The sequence below is a fragment of the Staurois parvus genome, unplaced genomic scaffold, assembly GCF_062004578.1.
Source record: "Staurois parvus isolate SC_StPar_1 unplaced genomic scaffold, SC_StPar_1.0 ptg000575l, whole genome shotgun sequence".
NCBI lineage: Eukaryota > Metazoa > Chordata > Amphibia > Anura > Ranidae > Staurois > Staurois parvus.
The window spans coordinates 1,131,415-1,147,403 of NW_028318371.1; the positions used below are offsets into that span (position 1 = coordinate 1,131,415).

The 15,989-nt window shown below is 41.1% G+C and overlaps 1 protein-coding gene and 1 long non-coding RNA gene across 2 annotated transcripts in view; one reads left to right on the top strand and one right to left on the bottom strand.

Moving 5' to 3' along the window:
• LOC149450295 (uncharacterized) overlaps nt 1–15,989 on the bottom strand; it is a 1,099,640-nt gene that overhangs the window by 622,641 nt on the left and 461,010 nt on the right. The gene's annotated exons all lie outside the window — the stretch shown is intronic.
• Nucleotides 1–15,989, top strand: part of LOC149450305 (cytochrome P450 2C29-like) — a 65,134-nt gene that overhangs the window by 5,810 nt on the left and 43,335 nt on the right. Inside the window, exons 2-3 of the mRNA XM_089692026.1 lie at nt 1,319–1,502; nt 14,287–14,449. Coding sequence (XP_089548152.1) covers nt 1,323–1,502; nt 14,287–14,449 — 343 coding nt within the window. The 5' untranslated portion in view covers nt 1,319–1,322. The remainder of the gene's footprint in view (nt 1–1,318; nt 1,503–14,286; nt 14,450–15,989) is intronic.

Below are 15,989 nucleotides of genomic sequence, written 5' to 3' on the forward strand. Positions count from 1 at the left end.
AGCATCTGGTCATCCCAGCAAGCACTGATATTTAATCCTGTCTACCTGTCTTTAATTTAGAAATACTTAATTACTTTAAGCTCAATGACAGTAGGGAGGTCGCTGGAAAGCCCCATCATAATTTTGCTGTGAAGCCCCACAGTCTGTAGTTATGCCCCAATTTAAATTGCTGCATCTAAAGCCTAACTTCACCCCATTGTTTTTGCTGTCCTGGATAGAGTTTAAATTTGTCACATTTCTATTTCTTACAGTAACCTCCTAGTAGAGGTTTTCCCTCAATTCCTGTGTCTTTTACACAAGAACAGAAAATGGGGGAGGGTGTTTTTACTGGGAAAGAAGAGCGGAGATAACAAGGAATATGCCATCAGATGTTCTAACACCTTCCTTATTCTATTGTAACACCCCCTGGCCTCCAAAGACATGTTGGACCCCCTAAGGGCAAGTTTGGCCAACCTCAAGCTATAGACTTCATACTTCTGGGAAAGGGTTAAGGCACATAATACTCCTGGATTAGGCAGACTCCAAATAAGGGAACAAAAATGGTATTTAGAGCTGCCAGAGAAAGAGAACCTTGAAGCTACTCCTACACTCTGTGAATTTGGCTATTATGTACAATATGGTCTAACACCCTAGGGAGTAGCCACCATACTCCACTGAGGTGCAAGCTTCAATTCAGCTTCTCAATACATTTGGCGTTACAGAATGACACTTTGATCCCCATGTTACACAAGCTAGGCCTCATGCCCAAGCCCCTATCCAACCACATGGTCACTCTCCTCTGGCAGCAGGTTCTAGGAGGATCTAACAGCCAACAACATCTGTATTACCCAGGTAGGAGGTCCAGAGGAGAATTGCCTTCCACAGGTCACTCCTGAATATTTATACCCTCCCCCATTCCCCACCACTGACAAGTCTCCTAGCAAGCTACAGAATCACTGGTGACACTTACTGGCAGCAGGCAGAAGAAAACAATAACTAGATCCCAGGAAAGCTGTAGTATCCAGCTAAGGCTGACAACAGCTTGGCAAATACTACATCTAAATAGAAACGCCTGTCTTGGGGTGGCTACATTAAAAAAAAAAATTGTCTATGGTCCTGCTGGACAGATTGTCAAGGAAAAGCAGGGACATCTCTCCCAGGGAGACACAGGAAAAAGGAGTACAGAAAGGAGCTGATTTCAGTTATTTTGCTACTAGAGAAGAGCAAAAAAAGTATAATTAAATAATTTGAACTGAGTCATAGTCATGTGAAGAGGTGGGCTGTACAGTAGAAGGAATATTGACCTCTCTCATAGTTGGTATCTATGTGTTTATTCCAGGAAGATGGGATTCTCCACAATCCTCGCTCTGTTGGTCACTGTTCTCATCACCCTCCACTTTATTAGATCATGGTGGAAACAGCACATACGGTACAAGTCACTGCCCCCCGGACCCACCCCACTGCCTTTCCTGGGCAACCCGAAGTATATGGATCTGCGAACTGCTGATAAAAATTACACCTTGGTAAGTGACTCCTGGGATCTAACCAGATTTTGAGAGACTGTTTATTTCACGATCAGGGGTCAGGCTTGAAGACCATTTGCTATAGCAGTGGAGAGGCTCACCTGAAACCAGCAGGATAGGTACACAGGCAGGTCACTGTGGCAGAGGAGTGGGATCACCTGAGGTGCGGAGTCTAAGTACTAACTGGTGTTCACCAGAGCTTCTGATGGTGGAGATGGATTTGGCTGCATGTTAGCACCAGGTTGCGGTCCTCAGGATCACCCCATCAGGAGGTGAGCAAGCAGAGGTCCAGTAGCGTATCAAGCAGGTAAGGATCAAATGGAAACATGGCCAGTACACAAGCCAAGGTCGGTAATGAGCAGTTGCAGGTTGGGCATAGTCGAGAACAAGCCAAGGTCGGTAATGAGCAGTCGCAGGTTGGGATCAGCCCGAAGCGTAGTCGGCAACAAGCTAAGGGTCCATAACGAGTGGTAGCAAAATATGGATGACAGCAGAGAAGGCAAGGAGCAAGATACTGGCTGGAGAGCACAATAATCTAACAAACAGCAAGTGCAGAGACATGGCTTATATCAGGAAGTTCATGGGAGGAGCAAGGAGTTCATGACAAAGTCAAGGTAGGATCATCCAAATAATCGTCAAGGGAGCTGTCCAGCATTCCAGGTGGCTCAGCAAGTAGAAACATTGCCACTCACAGCAGAAAGCCCAGGTTTGGACCCAGGCTCTGACAGTTATAGTGCTGCCTTTGAAGGAACTGCTGGTTAAGATGGGTTCTTAGCCTCAACCTCCAAGATCCTCAACCCTTCTGACACACCAGGATAAGAGAATACAAACCCAATGAAACACAGCAAATAACTCTGGCGTTAGGTAACAGGAATTATCTTAAAACCAGACCCCAAGCAATGATGGGGGTAAACTCAATGTATTATTCTCTCAGACAGCTGCTAACAGCACAGGTACAAGCAAAATAATATAAAAAGTTACAGTCCAGCACACTAAAGGGCTAAAAAAAAACCAAACTACGTAGAAGAGGCATAGGACAACTTAATCAACAGGAACAGTAGCAGTGCCATCCTAGGATGCAATTACAGGTAGTAGTGAAACAATCTAACAATAACAGGACTATACTGCTAGTATGCACTAATGGTGGCTGTGCTAGGCCTTGACAAGCTGATTAAATGTAGTTAAAATTTAAATAACATAAACAGTGTAAGAGTATGAGGGGAACATGTAAAATGGCTGGTGGGGACAGGGGAAGGGGGGCACTCTCTAAGGTTGATCTCCTGCCGGCTAACATTGAGCCTCGTTTGAGGAGCATTGGTGCACTTATAATAGCCCTTAAACCTGCATGCAGTTAAGAGGGTGCAATGTAGACTGTGGTACAAGGAACAAACTGGACCAGAGGTGGTGATGATGCACTACAGCCACCATTCATGAATGACAATGTGGCAGAGATATTGAAGGCTATAGTAATAAAAAATGGAGGGGTGTGGAAAGAGTACTACTTTCAGTAACTTGAATACTGCTGACAGTACAAAGTGGGTCAGAGTCCCTCTCAATGACTCCCAAAGGTGGTGATAGATTTTTAAGCGGTGGAAAGGTCCCCTTCAGTCTGGTTCCAGTGCGGCTGCAATTCATTCAAGAGGAAGGAGGATGGTGAACTCTCCAGTCTCTCTGCAGCAATCTCTTATGGTCAGAGAGGCTGGTGGATGTGACTAGCTCCTTGGCTATGTCACCCATGGGTTCTTTAGGGCAGGCTCGATTTCCTGATCCCACCAACAGGTTTGAATCTGTGAACTCCTGGAATGTCAAGAGTGCAGGCTTTCCCAGGGCAAAAGAATATGAAGGCTTCTAGGCTCCTCCTGCGTCCCACAGCCTGTTGGGATCCTTAGTTTAGAAAGTCAGTTTGCATCATTCCATGGCTGCCACCTGCCATGATTCCACATGTCTTGCATAAGTCTATGAGAAATAAAAACCAAGCCATGTATGTGTTTCAATATGTAGTAGCCCAGTGCCTGGCTGCACTGTACTCAGTGGTTGTGCAAAATTAGTTTCCTACACTTGAGAACAGATAAATCACCATCTAAAGCAGCAGACAAGTAAAGCTCCTCAGTGGGCCTCCAGTGGGGTTCCAGTGTGTAGTACAGGGATTTATAGTTGGCAACTTTTTTAGGTAGCAAAAAACAGCAGAACAGTATAATATAGCACTGATGTCATCATAACAACACAAGTAAGCTTGGCCCCCATAACCCCCCACGCCCCACTAGTGGACCTTTTTTAAAGTAGTATTAAAACCAAAAACATACTTTTTTTAAAAAAAATATTGCCATGTATTAAATGTGTTGGCTGCATTGATTTTATTTTTTTTAGGATTTTTTCCCTCTTTCACCTGGTAATTCAGCCAGCAACACTTCCTACCTTAAGATGGAGAAGCAATGGAACCACCCTTGGGCAGCAGCATTCTCAGTCTTGGGGGAGGGTAGTGTTAGATGGACTTGACTGAAAGATTAACGCAGAACTCCAGCTAACAGTTGTAGTTGTAGGCAGTTAAGGTTTTTTTTTTCTTTTTGAGATAAAGGTATTACATACATGAATAAAAGCTGATCATTGTAAGAACCCGTCAGTGTTAAATGGTTTGTTCCATCCATCTAATTGCCACTTTTGCTATAACAGACTTGCTGGCAGGATCACCAGGTGAAAATGAAGGAAAAAAGTAAACAAATGCAGTCACAGCATCTAAAAAGTGGTGTTTGTAGGTTTAATACAACTTTAACATGATTGAGAATGTGTAGGAAAACTGAAGTGTTACACCAGTAGTTCTGGAGTCTGTAATAGAAATCCAAAGTACCAACCCAACTCCTTTTGGGGATAATACATTATCCCCCTTTCATCATGGCTGAAAGAATCTGATTATAGATGTAACAATAGAGACATTTTTATTATTTACATACACATTGTCTATATTTTCTTGGCCCTGATGAAAGGGGGGGGGGGGTACTTTATAACCCCATGAAAAGTATTGGCTAGTTATCGTTGATGAAATTTATATTCCAAAACTATTTGTAGTGCCCTCCTAGTGTAGACTAGGCCACTAGGTAAATTTAGTTTGCCTTGCCTGTAATCAGAGGAGTAGATGTTGATTACTTAGGTCTACTCAGTGTTTCACAGGGTGCTGCTCTGCTACTACCTCCTATCTTCTAGAGGATTCTAGAATCGGAGTGGGCGGAAGGACAGAGCATGCAGCCTGAATATTTATGGGACTCTATCTAAGCCCTGTGGAGGTGTGCCCAGTAGGTGGTGAGAGAGCCCATAAATAGTTTGGGCTTCAGATTGCATTGTTCCTGGGTCCAGTACTGCAGGAGGAGACCCCTGTGCAAGGCCTTTACCCTTGGTGCACAATGAAGAGGAAGTCTTCAAGAAGACCCTGAGGTCCCAGCTAGGCTTAGCCAGGGGGTCTATTTGCAAATCTACTTCTGGGGATCAAGTCTGTTCTGGAGAAGCAAACTGGAGAAAGCCAGGAGTAAGGTGGTGGAGTCCTATGGTGGTGTGAGTCTGCATCTCCCTCAGTAGGATGAACCTGGTGGATATCAACAGGATGCAACTGATGATCCTGTGGCTATGTAAGTAGATGACCCCAGTGCTGCAGAATAGTGACCGCATGTAGCTATTAACTCTGGAAGGAGTACAAGTCACCATCAGCATAGCAATCCTGTGAGACATTAATTTTTGGGCATCGCAGCCAGAAGTTGAGGAATCCTCAAGTTGTTCAGTTTTACAGTTTATTGGGGTAAACCATGCTCTCTATCACTATCGAAGTTCATCGTACCCAAAAAAGAAATCCCTAGACTGTTCTTTGGAGCCAGTGGAAGAGTGCAGAAAATGTGGTGTGCCTGGCAGTGTGTGCTCTAAGAGGGAAATGGGACCAAATTCACCAGAGGCTACTTAGAGGGTGCAATACATATTGGTGGGAGTTCCTGTTTAGCTTCTGGATTTTATCTACGATAAACATTGCACTTACAAGGTACAAGAGAAAATACAGCACTGTACAAACAAACTCCTGATCTGCTCCCATGTCAAAGATGGCTGTGAATGTGCACTCATGCCTGGTGATGTACGCCCGTGCTTCACCCAATGAGTTTCGTCAGATGTGACGTCATCAGGGGTCCTTCAATTTTCAATATACTTTTAGTATCGTTTTACACTTTGGAAAACCTTTTTGCTTTACACATGTTGCCTCTGGATGCCTGACATATCACGAGTTATTGGTCACCATGAAGCAGGCGGATGATAACTGTGTCACGTCTGACAGTGTGGAGGAGGCTGAAGTTGACAATATCTAATATCATGAGCTGTTTCTGACCACTTAGTAAAATGGGGGTCAAACACATCTGGTAAGCTTCTCTTGAGCACAGTGTGGGGTGACATATTTGCATGTGTTGACAACACATTTTTGCCATCTGACTAATATTCCGTTACACAGTTCAAGACCTTCACAAGGAGATGGGACTTTTCTATATGGACTTTTCCTTTGATACATTCATTTATTTGATTTATGTGCATGAAATACCCACTTTGCTGATTGTCATTGAGATTATTTATGTTCTTTTGGGCACAGTTACTCCATGGATGTATTTACGTTCGCACGGTAGTAGTTGGGTTTTCACATATTATTTATTTATTTATTTATTTATTTTAGTGCTACACTTTTTTATAATTATGTTTGATCAATACCGGTATTAGGATTTTGTGTTGGCTACTTTGTCACATTACATTTTTGGAGCTAGCGTGGATTTTTTTTTTTTTTTTATATATATATATTACAAAAACCTGGCTGCAGCCGTGATCTTGTGTGTTTTTTTTTCAGCCAGCAATCAACTACTTTGTAAAATTGATTTGAGCAGCTTTACAGGCGCCTGATCACTTTTACAGTGCTGTTACCAGCCGCCCCCCTTCCTGCCAACAGCCATGTTTACCGGACTCTCCTGTTCCTCTGGGGAGCCTGGGACTGCTTCCCACAGAGGAGACAAAGGGACCTGGAAGTGTCAAGGATTTTGTCACTACTGGTTTAATAGCTGCCATTCCCTGGCTGTTGCTTTCGGACGGTAGGGGAGACATCAAGAGTCCAACAGACCCCTGATGAGTTCATAAAGAGAACCTGTCACCTGCCCAAAGCTTTAACTTGATAGCCCCCATTGTGATGGCAATAAAGTTAAATGAAAAAAATGTGTAATAAAATAAATGAAAATTAGAAAAAAAATTAAAAACACCTCTGTCCGCCTGTGCATGCACACTACAAATGCTGCATTAGTTTAACACACATCCAAACAACTGCACCACAAATATGAGGTATTGATGTGAAAGTTGGAGTAGGAGAAATATTTCTAGTGCCAAAGCTCACTTTTACATCTAAAATAATAAAGGCTTTTAAAGTATCACCTACGGGCAGTTTTAGGGTCTGTAGTTTGTCATCATTTCAATGGCCGTGCACAGTTTTCAATCTTGACATGTTTGGTATGTGAGGTGTGTCCAGAAAGTAATGAGAGTGACGTTCCTACGCTGGAGAAGGGCTCTGCGAAGAGAGAAGCTGGCCAAGGCCACTTGAGGTGGGACTCCAAGTATACATTAGAACACTGGTTAATTGCATTTCAGCTCTGCCAGAGTCGAGACATTCCTTTTTTTTGTGACACCCTGTTCAAGTGCCTCGTAATAAGATAAATGCAAGTGAGTTTGAAACAGCGATACGCGGTACAATTTTGTGTGAAATTTGGGTAAAGGTGCATCAGAAACTTTTTGAAATCGTGAGGAAAACTTCTGGAGAAGCTGCACTTTCATCTACTCAGGTGTACTGATGGCACAAGGCCTTCAAGGAAGGACAAAAAGGTTTTGAAGGCTAACAATGATCAGGACGCGCTTCTTTGTATAAAATCAGAACAGAATGTGAATGCAGTGGGGTCTGTTCTGAGCCGTGACTGATGGCTCACTATCAAAAGTTTGAAAGAACACCATTTTGGCAGTGTGGCTATCATCCAAAGAACACCATTTTGGCAGTGTGGCTATCATCCAAAGAACACCATTTTGGCAGTGTGGCTAACATCCAAAGAACACCATTTTGGCAGTGTGGCTATCATCCAAAGAACACCATTTTGGTAGTGTGGCTAACATCCAAAGAGCCACTACACAGGCTCAGGACGCCATCCCACTTGAAGACTTCCAGGGATGCTATGAAGAATGGAAAAATCGCTGGGAGCATTGTGTACACATGGAAGGTCTATTCTTTGAAGGAGGCAATGTTCAACTTTTCAATAAAAGATATTTTAAAATCTCATTCTCGTTACCTTCTGGACACACCTCGTATTTAAAACTAAATGTTCATCTAAGATTACCCTGTCCATAGGGCAACAACACCACATTGATATCACTGCAGAACGAACTATGTAGTCACAATGTGACACCCATTCCCCACCCCCCATGAGGAAGTTGAAAGGGAAACATTGCAGGACGTGGCTATGTAGTGACCGGATGTGACGTCAGGACAGGAATCAGAAGTAGCACGGTAACACAATCTGAGAAGTCCGGCAGTGGTGACAGACTTTACCACATTATCACATTACCACACCTGACCACTATCCATTTAAGATTTAGATGATCGTTTAACCCCTCGCCCTCCAGAGGATTTGCTCCCCCCCTTCCTGCCCAGGACAAGCTGCACCCAGATTAAATTTGTCTTCTTTTTCTTCCCACAAATGGAGCTTTCTTTCAGTGGTAATTGATCGTCTGTGGTTTTTTTTTTGCACTATAAAAAAAAAAAATTTAATTTTGAGAAAAAAATGTTTTACTTTTTGCTATAAAAAAAATATATATCCAATAAAAAAAATCTAATTTCTGCATACATTTAGGCCAAAATGTATTCTGCGACATGTCTTTGCTAGGAAAAAAAAATCCCAATATACAGTCAGGTCCATAAATATTGGGACATCGACACAATTCTAACATTTTTGGCTCTATACACCACCACAATGGATATGAACTCTGGACCTTGTATCTGCTCATTGTAATTGGGATAATGAGGGAATAACACACACCTGGCCATGGAACAGCTGAGAAGCCAATTGTCCCATTACTTTTGGTCCCTTAACAAGTGGGAGGCACATATGCAAACTGTTGTAATTCCTACACCGTTCACCTGATTTGGATGTAAATACCCTCAAATTAAAGCTGACAGTCTGCAGTTAAAGCACATCTTGTTCGTTTCATTTCAAATCCATTGTGGTGGTGTATAGAGCCAGAAATGTTAGAATTGTGTCCATGTCCCAATATTTATGGACCTGACTGTATGTAAAGAAATTGGTTTGCATGAAAGTTATAGTGGTGTGTGTATATATATATATGTATATATTTTAGGATTTTTTTTTTAATACTAGTAATGTCGGCCATCAGCGACTTATAGCGGGACTGCGGCAGTCATTCTGACACTGGGAGGGGGGACTGACTAACTGCCACTGACATCCCCATTGACACCAATACAGTGATCAGTGCTAATACAAAGCACTGACACTGTACTAACAACACTGGGCAGAAAGGGGTTAACATATGCGGAGAGATCAAAGGGTTAACTGTGTGCTATTTGAGTTTTTACTAGGGAGACATGCTGTGCAGAGATACAAAGCAGCATGTCCATGCTAAAGAGAGAGAGATCTGTGTTTACACACAGTCCTCTCCCCTCTCAGCCCTGCCAAAGATCACCAAGTCCCGGCCGGGAATCGGTCAGTGTATTGGTTTTTCTTTTCCTCCTCTCAGTAAAGTGATAAGACCGACACCAACATCTCAAATTTTGTAAACATTTCCACAGTGCAATTTCTGCTGAGACCAAAGCTGCAATGTGCAAATATTGTGAAAGGAAATATTCTTTTCCAAATGCTACAAGGAGGATGAAACACATCCCGGCATGGCAGAGGTGCTCTAAAGACATTAAAAACTTTATGGAATGAAATGAGGAGGACCAGGATGAAAGTGCAAGCAGCTTTTCACTGCAGAGTTCTCATCCCAGAAACACTTTCTGCTGTTGGATCGTCACAAATTTTAAAAAGCAAGTTTAATTTATTTACTGAATAAGCTGTACTTTTTTTCCAAGCATAATCCTTTTATATACACTGATTTTTACCTTCCCAATTTAACACAATGACTTTAAATTGGTAAAACTACTCCAAGCTGAATTTTTTTTCCCCAATTTTTGCAAATAATTTAAATGTTTTTTTCTTCCAGTGGTTTCAAAATTTCCAGAAGTTTTACATCTCTATCTGGCATGGAATACAAAGGCATTTTGAGAGATACAGGGTTGAACTGTCCACCAGCTCTTGTTCCACTTTACACTCTTCAGACCAAAGGCACAGAGGGAAGCCCTATATACTTTGCAAGGCCTCACACAGTATGGTTCCTTCCAGGCCAGGTCCCTGAGATGGTTCTGTTCCACAGTGGGCCCTAAAATAGAGACCCACATGCTCTGAAGGGTAAACAATACAGCTACCAGTCCACCCTTCATACGGGATCTCTGTCTCCCATACACCATCGCCTCCACTCAAGAGCTTGCTGCTCTTCCTTCTCTTACTTCTCACACTTCACCATCCAGAGGGTGAACTTGAAGATTTACACTTTGTTCCCCAAGGTCATATGGACAATAGGAGCACAAACTCTCTCTTCTCCTAGAACAGGGTTTCTCAACCATGGTTCCTCCAGCGGTTGCTAGGGGTTCCTTGAGCAATATCCGCCTCTCAGGTTCCTGCTGACACCATTGAAATTTTTAGCTATCTTTAAGCAGGGTAAATTCTTCTCAATGACCACAAGTGTAAGGAACATTCTTCTCAATGACCACAAGTGTAAGGAGCATTCTTCTCAATGACCACAAGTGTAAGGAGCATTCTTCTCAATGGCCACAAGCGTAAGGAACAATTGTCTCACTGACCACAAGTGTAAGGAACATTCTTCTCAATAACCACAAGTGTAAGGAACATTCTTCTCAATGGCCACAAGTGTAAGGAGCCTTCTTCTCAATGGCCACAAGTGTAAGGAGCCTTATTCTCAATGGCCACAAGTGTAAGGAGCCTTCTTCTCAATGGCCACAAGTGTAAGGAACATTCTTCTCAATGGCCACAAGTGTAAGGAACGTTCTTCTCAATGGCCACAAGTGTAAGGAGCATTCTTCTCAATGACCACAAGTGTAAGGAGCATTCTTCTCAATGACCACAAGTGTAAGGAGCATTCTTCTCAATGACCACAAGTGTAAGGAGCATTCTTCTCACTGACCACAAGTGTAAGGAACATTCTTCTCAATGACCACAAGTGTAAGGAGCATTCTTCTCACTGACCACAAGTGTAAGGAACATTCTTCTCAATGACCACAAGTGTAAGGAGCATTCTTCTCAATGACCACAAGTGTAAGGAGCATTCTTCTCACTGACCACAAGTGTAAGGAGCATTCTTCTCACTGACCACAAGTGTAAGGAGCATCTTCTCAATGGCCACAAGTGTAAGGAGCATTCTTCTCAATGACCACAAGTGTAAGGAGCATTCTTCTCAATGGCCACAAGTGTAAGGAGCATTCTTCTCAATGACCACAAGTGTAAGGAGCATCTTCTCAATGGCCACAAGTGTAAGGAGCATTCTTCTCAATGACCACAAGTGTAAGGAGCATTCTTCTCAATGACCACAAGTGTAAGGAGCATTCTTCTCAATGACCACAAGTGTAAGGAGCCTTCTTCTCAATGACCACAAGTGTAAGGAGCATTCTTCTCAATGACCACAAGTGTAAGGAACATTCTTCTCAATGGCCATCACACTAATGTATCATGAGCTGTAGATTCAGTAATGTTCAGCAAGGGTTCCCCGAGACCAAAAATCATTTCAAGGGTTCCTTTCTGTTGAAAAGGTTGAGAAAGGCGGTCCTAGAAAATCAGACCAGTCATTGTTACTTAAATAAAACTTCTTTTACAGAAGCAAATCATTTGTACATACGGCTCTTCAGATTTTAACTGCATACGGTGCAACATTACAGAGAAACATGGCATGGACCTTCTATTAACCTCTTCACGCCGGCCGCACACAAATGTGCGGCCTGCCTCCCTGTGCGCTCCCAGCACACATGTGTGGTACTCACAGAAAGGTCCCGGTCCGCTCTTTCGATCGGGACCTTTCATGTGTCACATGATTCCTAAACCACGCCCCACCCGCCCCGCCTCCCAGCATCTGAAACTCTTAAAGGGCCGGGAGGCGCCAGCGGGAAGGGGTTAAAGTGCGCTTTTTATTGTTCGTTCCCAATGAATGGATGGTACAGATCCTGGTATCAGGGTCACTCCACACCTCACCTGTATGGTCTCCTTCCAACTCCCTAGACAGTCCCAGGGTCCAAACTCCTCGTACATACATTGCCTCTCAACAGGAAATGACATATGCAGGAGGAAGGCACACCACAGCACATGATTAACCCCTGTGTTACCCAACATTAACCCATCTGTGTTGACTATTATTATTAGTACAGGTACTTAAATAGTGCCGTGAATTTACTCAGCGCTATACATATATATTGTACATTCACATCAGTCCCTAACCCTCACAAGGTGTATAATCTAAGATCCCTAATGCACATTCATACATACACATACTAGGACCAATTTAGACAGGAGCCAATTAACCTCCCAGCATGTTTTTGGAGTGTTGGAGGAAACCGGAATACCCGGAGGAAACCCACGCAGGCACAGGGAGAACATGCAAACTCCAGGCAGGTGGTGCCGTGGTTGGGATTCAAACCAACAACTTGCTGCCAGGTGGAAGTGCTAACCATTTAGTCACTGTCCTACCTGAATACTACAGCATTCTCGCACCTGCCTACACATTGACTGAAATGTTATCTCTAGACGTGTGCAGAATTAAAACATTTGTTTTGTTTTAATCCGTTATTTAAATCATAGTTTTGTTAAATTAATTTACTTTGTTTCCAAAATTCATTTTGTTTCATTTGTTTCATTTGAATTTCCCATATTTGGTTCAAACTGAATTCAATTTGACCAAATTAGGAAAATTCTGATCGGCATTCGAATGCAAGCTTATTCTATTTTAAATTTGAATTTCGGAAGATAGTTGTATTCTTTCTATTTTATTTGATTCTATTGTTTTCTATTCTTTTATTTTTTATTCTATTCTTTTCTATTCTATTTGAATTCAGATTTATTCGAATTTCAGAAGATAGTTATTTTTCTTGCCAATTTATTCTATTGTTTTTCTTTTATTTTCTATTCTTTTGAGATGGTTATGTTCATTCTATTCTATTGTTTTTTTCTATTCTATTTCCTGTTCTATTCTTTTATATTGTATTTTATTTCAATTTCAGAAGACTGTTCTATTTTTATTTTATTCTATTTAATATTCTATTCTTTTCAATTTCATTCTATTTTATTTTCTATCCTATTCTAATATTTTCTATTTGAATTCAAATTTATTCTATTCAAATTTTGGAAGACTGTTATATTCTATTTTATTCTATTCTATTTTTTTCTATTCTTTTCAATTACATTCTATTCTTTTCTATTCTAATCTATTCAAATTATTATCTGAATTAAAATTTATTCTATTCAAATTTTGGAAGAGCGTTTATATTCTATTTTATTCTTTTGTTGTATTTTTTTTCTATTGTATTCAAATTTATTCTGTATAAATCTGAATTAGAACTTATTCTATTCTAGATTTAAAATTTTGGAAGATGCTATATTCTTTTTGTTCTGTACTATTGTTTTTTCTATTCTTTTCAATTCTGTTCTATTTCCTATTAAATTCTTTTCTATTAAATTTTTTTCTATTGTATTCCCATCTATTCGAAGACTGTTATATTCTCTCTTTTTTATTCTATTATATTTTTCTGTTCTATTCATTTATATTCCTATTTGAATTTATTCTATTTGAAATTCAAATTTTTAAAAGATGACTATATTCTTTCTTTTCTATTTTATTCTATTTGCATTAATTTATTCTATTTGAATTAATTCTATTTGAAATGTAAATTTCGAAAGATAGTTATGTTCTTTCTATTTTATTCTATTCTGTTCTATTTTTTCCATTCTTTTCTATTTAATTCATTTATATTAGAATTCTGTTTGAATTTCGGAAGACGTTATTTTCTATCCTATTCTGTTCCTTATTTTCTATTTTCTTTTATTTTTTCTTCTCTTCTGCTTCACTTTATTTATTCCAGTCCGATTCTTTTATTTTCTGTTCTGTTCTATTTTATTGTATTGTTTTCCAATTTGATTCAAATTCATTGTAGAATTTGATTTGAATGTGTTTCGAATTTGATTGTGTTTCAAATTTGAATTTCATTTCGATATTTCTGATTCATTTAAATTTGTTACTAATGTACTATTGTAGAAGACAGTGAATAAATTGTATGCAAAATCGGGCGGGTTGGTTGTACCCAAGTTGCTCAATCAACATTCGAGCCCACCCATACGTGGGTCAAATCTCAGCCGGTTCCTGCTGAACCAGCTGTGATTTGAACCATCTTTGGCCGGCCTTATTCCCAGCTGACATTAGGCAGCTCCCCCCTCCTAGCATGTCCTGAAGCAAGAGACAGGCAGGGAACAGGGAGATACATCTACATTAAATATTGGGTTTAGCTGCTACATATTATTTGGCAACAAGGCGTGAGCTGGGGGTGCTCTGCAAGTCTCTGATCCCGCAGAGGGACAATTCCTGATGCTACTGACCTCTGACCTCTCTTGTCATTTTATTTTATCTATGACAGCTCAGCCAAAAGTACGGCTCGGTGTTCACCATCTGGAAACTGACGGAGCCGGTGGTGGTCCTCTGTGGTTATGAGACGGTGAAGGATGCACTGCTGACCCACGCCGAGGAGTTCAGTGCCCGCCCATTTATTCCCACAATACACATCCCCACCAAAGGATACGGTAATAATTCAAGGACACTTAGAACTCATCCCTCTATATTGTACATTACGGATGAGCTGAACACACCTTGGTTCAGGTCATGGGAGGTTTGCCAAATGAGCCAAAGTACGAGGGTTATTCTGAACCCCATTTTCTCCCCACAAATAGAGCTTTCTTTTTGGTGGGATTTGATTGCCTCTGAGGGTTTTTTGTGTTTTGTTTTTTTTTTGCGCTATAAACAAAAAAAACTGACAACTTTGAAAAAAAAAACCTCCAACATAGCCAGTAAAAAATTTTTAAAAATTTAATTTCTTCATAAATTTAGGCCAAAATGTATTCTGCTACGTGTCTTTGGTAAAAAAAAAATCCCAATAAGGGTACAGTACATTTACCACTTGCCCTCCAGAGGATTTCCCCCCCTTCCTGACCAGGCTATTTTTTGCGATATGGCACTGCGTTACTTTAACTGACAATTGTGCAGTCATGCAACGCTGCACCCAGATGAGATGTATGTCCTTTTTTTCCCCACAAATAGAGCTTTCTTTCAGTGGTATTTGATCAGCTCTGCTTTCTTTTTTTTTTTTCATGCTATAAAAAGAAAGACCGGGTAGGGGGTGCGAGCAAGCAAGCTCTACCCGCACCTCCATTGGCTGTCAATCACCAGGTCCCGGCCAGTGATTACCCACTGGTGCCCGGTGATTGCCAAGTATCTCTGATGAGGAGGAGGACTAGTTTGTTTACTAACAATCCTCCTCCCTGTAGGCTCGGGTACACTGCTCTGCATGGCTGTGCACAGTGTGCTTACAGTGAAACACCAACACACCGCCCTCTTGTAAAACACTCCCTGTACACATTTAACCCTTTGATCACTCCTCATTGTTAACCCCTTCCTGCCCAGTGCCATTAGTACAGTGTCAGTGCTTTTTTTTAGCACTGATCACTGTATTGGTGTCACAGGGGATGTCAGTGACACCAAGTCAGTTCCCCCCCAGAATGTCAGAATGTCTGCCGCAGTCCTGCTATAAGTTGCTGATCACCACCATTACTAGTAAAAAAAAAAAATCCTAGTATATATGCCGCTATTTGTAAACGCTATAACTTTAATGGAAACCAATTAATTTACACGTATTGGGATTTTGTTTTTTAGCAAAGACATGGAGCAGAATACATTTTGGCCTAAACTCATGATGAAATTAGAGTTTTTTTTCTGTTACTGGACATGTTTAATAGCAAAGTCCAAAATATTGTTTTTGGTTTTTTTTTCTCAAATTGTCTTTTTTTTTCTTTTATAGCGAAAAAAATTTGAAAAAAATGCACAGGTGATCAAATACCACTGAATGAGAGCTCAATTAGTGGGAAAAAAGGTTGTCAATTTTTATTTGGGTGCAGCATTGCACGACCGCACAATTGTCAGTTAAAGTAACGCAGTGCTGCAACAGAAAAATTGGCCTGGTCAGGAAGGAGGGGAAGGGGGGGGGGGAATCCTCAGGACGGCAAGGGGTTAAAGAATAAAATTTCCCACAGTGTGAATTGTCAAGTTATTCAGTGATGTAGATCCATC